Below are 5,000 nucleotides of genomic sequence, written 5' to 3'. Positions count from 1 at the left end.
ACACACACACACACACACATCCGCATGCACGCATACGCGCACGCACGCACACCGGCACACACACAAACACTACACAAACACACACACACACACACACACACACACACACACACACACACAAACGTACACAAACACACACACACACACACTCAAAAAGATAGAGGTATAGACAGACGGGTTGACAGACAGACAGACAGACAGACAGATGGAGACGCAGGTAGGCAGGCATGCATAGGTAAGTATGACATGTTATCACATTTTTACTGATCACATGACAAAAACTGCTGTTGTCATTGGTCAACTAGGAACTGTATATCAATTGACATCGCGCAGGAAGTTCCCAGCGAATTTGATATCGTGCAGGAAGTAGTTTATCAATTTTAATTTTGAAGAATAAAAACAAATGTCTCCCTTTTTTTTAAATCACAAATTTATAAAAGAAAAGTAATTGAATCAGAAAGATTAAGCTGTGCAATGAATAAAATCAAACTTTTCCCACCCAGCTTTAACAGAGAAGTAGTAGAAAAGAATGTTACAATCTTACTGACTGAGGTAGTTGGAACAGCCATAAACAAAGCTGACCTTGAAAGTACGCCTCGATCTGATATGATTTCAGCTTTCTCGACATTCAGACTGATAAATGTTGATATCACAGTCAAATCTAACGATAACTAATAATATGTACAAATATGAAATGTTTAAAAAAAAAACACAGACACACACGCACAAGAAGAAGAAATGACTTACCACAATCTTTGTCACCTTTAACCCCTATTTCGAACTCATAATCACCAATACGGGCATTATCTGCAGCCGTCACGCAGAGACATCTGCAAAAGTGACGTCATTTAATGTGTAAACGTGAGTCATGCATGACGTCATTATGACTTCATTTAAAACAAAAAGTGCAACCGAACAAAAAATGCTGAGACAGATAAAAAAGGAATTATTATATAGAGACACGGATTAGGCAAACCTAGCCCACACACACACACACATACACACACACAGAGCCATGACGTCAAACAGACAAGCAAACAAAACGGGTTTTTCGACAAAAAACTTACCTACTACCGAGACACTGTATGGCAGCAAACTCGTCTCCCTCGCAGGTCGGAAGGTAGCAGCCAACTCTACCCTCGCAATCTTTTTCGAATTTTTCCTTGGTTTCCGGGCATGAGATGCCTACAAGGTATCAACAACAACACAAGGGAAGGAGTTAAAGTTTAGGACACTTTGAAATAAATTATCAAAAAACAAGAATGGAAGGTAATTGGAACGTTTATTATTGACAAAACAAAACGTTACTTTTGCTAATACGTCGACCCAAAGGTCTTTGAAGTAGACAGACAGACAGACAGACAGACAGACAGACAGACAGACAGACAGACAGACAGACAGACAGACAGACAGACAGACAGACAGACAGACAGACAGACAGACAGACAGACAGACAGACAGACAGACAGACGCTTTAATATGAAACAGATACAGATCGTGCGACTCGCTTGCAAAATGCCGGCAAGGTTAGCAGTATATTTGTTTTTTAATTTAAAGGAAACTTTAGACCCCTTCTTCGAACTACAATTGAAATGTAACAGCTAGAACAACAAAATCATCCTTGAGTCTTTGCCAAAATCTCTGCTTATAAATACTCATTGCGCAGAAAACAGACACTGCAAGTTTCTTAACGTTTTAGTTTTGTTCTGTTCTCGATTCTCTTTTTTTCCTTTGGAAGATTCCTTTTATCATCCAACCCCCACCCCAAAAATCCCACTCCTCACGCACTTCCTTTAAAAAATAAAATTAAAATAAAAATAAATTAGCTGTTTGATTTTTTGTTCCAGTTATTTTTTTTATTCTTTAAAAATAATGGGAATCTACTGTGTTTAAATGTAACATTATTTATGTAACTACAACCCATGAACACATGCATGCAGGACTAGAAGAAAGAAATGGGTAGCGCCTTACTGTATGGCAGCTCACTTGCCCCAGTGAGAAAGCAGCCCGAATTTCAATGAGGGTAACCTCACAGGACTATATGAAATCTTATCCTTATCCTTATCCAAACTGTTACTTACTCAAGACGCTGGCAGCCAGAGCGAGCAGACTCAGGGCTGTGAAGACGCAGACAGACTGGAAAGCCATGGTTACTGTGTTCCCTCAAAGAGTCAAAGCCGATTTTGTACTGGAATATAGTTGTCGTTGGTGAATTAAGTTCAGTTCTGAGTTGTAACCCGAAAGTGCACGCTTCATCGAGGTGCTGTTGTTTTTATACGGACACAGTCAAAATGTCTCATTTCTCTTCTTTTTTTTTGTAATGCAAATTCTGTCAACTCTTCGTGGAGAGTTCCAATATCGGATGTTTTCGAACACAAATTCTGTCAACTCTAGGGGATGCTGTCAACTCAAGGGGAATAACCAGTATGCTTCTGATTTCGATGGCCGATAACTGAAGCAAAAATTAATATTATACAGTGAGTCAACTGCTGTTGACAAGGGTTTTGACGTGTCAGACTGTGAGTCCCTGTATTTATTGGACAGTAAATCAAGAGAAATCGCGATAAATGAACTTTGGGCTTGGAAATAAAACGGTGTAGGTAAAATTTAAAAAAATAACCCAAAACATAACCCTGGTAATGTATATTTCCTAAAAACAAAAACACTCCCTTTGTCTCCAAAAGAAAGAACGCGATTTTTTCTTGTCGACAGATTTTTGTGTGTTGTTTATTCCTCCAAACATAATGCAACATTTTGTGTAAGAACCGCGTTCATTAATTAATTCATATTGTTTACATGTGCCAATAATGTTATAAAACTGTACCTAAGGGGATATAATAACGATTGGTTGTAGCTTTCGAACACAGAAAAAATTATTTCAGTATTGCAAAGTGGTGTTGATAGTGTCGAATGTAAACAGAACAGTCTCAAAGTGAAAGGGGAAGTTTTCCGGAAATTGCGCAGGCAGAAATATACGATCTCTCACAGCACATATTCGCAAGAATAAGGCCACAGACTTCAGCTGACAAGCTACAAGTTACAAGTACATCTAATTTTTGGCTCACGTAAGTGTAGCCTATGCGATGCTAACTTTTGTCTGTCTGTGCGTGCGTGTATGCGTGCGTATGTATGTATGTCTGTGGTAGAAACTTCAACATTTGACTGAACACCGAAATACTAATTTTACCTGGTTATTATTCAAGCAACAGCTTCAAAGTATTGAAGCAATGATCAACATTTCGTCGGCACTTATGTAGTTAAAGTGTGTATCCAAAGAAAACGGGTGGTGGGGGGTTTTGGGGGGGTAAAAACAGCTTACTGGTTTGTGTCGTGTGTGGTATGTAGACCAGGTCAGGGGTCAAGGTTAGGTCAGATCGCGTGAAGGATTGTGGTATAGATACAGTTATCACCGAGCTGCAGTTCGCCGATTCGGAGAAGACGACTCATGATTTCACATTGTTCGGTTTCGTAGCTTCAGAAAAATAGATAAAGAAGATACCAAAGGAGATTTCCTACAGGTTAATCTGCACAGCGTGTTTCCAGTGTCTGCGCGAGGAAGCGCTGTCGAAAGCGCAGTGTCGATCTGGCCATCTGGCAGTCGTGTCCCCGTAAGTAGGCTACAGACAGACAGATCTAGATCTAGTGTCTCGCACTCTTGCACCGTGTCACCTATGCTTACTGTGTGAGTGTATGTGTGACGGAGTGATTGAGTTTGTGTTATTGTTTGTCGATTTCTTACGTGAGCCTTGAAGGCTTCGCCTCTTGTCTAATAGGCCTATGTACTCACGTGTCCAGCAAAACCTTGGCGAGTTCAGTATCCCCTTTGTACTTGGTTCTCAATTTGAAGCGATGGGCCTCTGACGAAAACAATCTTTCTTTCAGCGCGACCCAGCGCTGGTGCTGCGTGGTGAGGAGTCCACTTTCTCTTCTCAGCAGATTTAGTGGCCTTGACAGCTTTAGACGGGTTTACTTCTATCTTTTTTGCCATTGTACGCAACCGCACTTTGACTGTCTCCGACGCCATCTTTGGTTTACGAAACGTCACGAAGTGACGTCAACGGTCTAAAAATAGCCCAGTCTTGGAGAACTATGTTGCTAAACATTGCAATAAAGAATTAATTATTTCTCGTAATTGGTAAGGACTTCAAACCTAAAACTTTGCAGGAAGCTTAATTTATACATCCCCGCAACGATGGGAAAATCCCTGTAAGTAATTAAACTAATTAAATAGGACAATATGTCAGCCTTTAATGTGTGTGGCGTAACTCGTTTTAAACAACTTTTCAGGAGAAGGACAAAACTGATTATTTGTATTACGAAATAGTCCCTCGTATGGAAACAAAGATAACAGAATGTTAACTCATGCATTTCAATCGTAATTTAAGAAAATATTTTTCATAGAGAATGATAGTCTAAAACACAAAAACATCAAAATCGCCAAGAATCGAGTTGCACCAAAATTCCACGACGAAATCGATATATGCAAATTACAGACCGGAAGAAAGTGTGTGTGTGTGTGTGTGTGTGTGTGTGTGTGTGTGTGTGTGTGTGTGTGTGTGTATGTGTGTGTGTGTGTGTATGTGTGTGTGGGTGTGTGTGTGTAGGTGTGTGTGTGTGTTTGTGTGTGTGTGTGTGTGTGTAGGTGTGTGTGTGTGTGTGTGTATGTGTGTGTGTGTGTAGGTGTGTGTGTGTGTGTGTGTGTGTGTGTGTGTGTATGTGTGCGGGTGTTTGCGTAGGTGTGTGTGGAGGGGGAGGGGGTATGTATGCGTTTTCCGTGATGTTACGTTCAAAAAAATCACCATGCTTAAAAAAGAAATTAAAAAGACAAGCGCAAGATTTTTTCTAACGCATGTTTATGCAGTAAAGATACATGTATTTTGCAGCAAACAACACTTGGTGTTAAACAAAATTGCGTGTGTCCCTTCCGTGCGCAGGAGCTTTTCCTAAACAACCTTTTATAACACTATGTAACTAATCTATCCTTAGCGGATTATGACTTT

At 40.1% G+C, this 5,000-nt stretch overlaps 1 protein-coding gene across 1 annotated transcript in view; it reads right to left on the bottom strand.

The window, feature by feature from the left end:
* Positions 1 to 2,258, bottom strand: part of LOC138960844 (uncharacterized) — a 2,601-nt gene extending 343 nt beyond the window's left edge. The window contains exons 1-3 of the mRNA XM_070332485.1: positions 2,082 to 2,258; positions 1,068 to 1,185; positions 748 to 830 (exon numbers count right to left, since the gene is read on the bottom strand). Of these exons, the coding sequence (XP_070188586.1) occupies positions 748 to 830; positions 1,068 to 1,185; positions 2,082 to 2,148 (268 nt within the window). The 5' untranslated portion in view covers positions 2,149 to 2,258. The remainder of the gene's footprint in view (positions 1 to 747; positions 831 to 1,067; positions 1,186 to 2,081) is intronic.
* Between the last annotated feature and the right edge of the window lie 2,742 nt (positions 2,259 to 5,000).

Source organism: Littorina saxatilis, linkage group LG3, assembly GCF_037325665.1.
Source record: "Littorina saxatilis isolate snail1 linkage group LG3, US_GU_Lsax_2.0, whole genome shotgun sequence".
NCBI classification, from domain to species: Eukaryota; Metazoa; Mollusca; class Gastropoda; order Littorinimorpha; family Littorinidae; genus Littorina; species Littorina saxatilis.
This window is presented reverse-complemented; position numbering and strand designations above follow the sequence as displayed.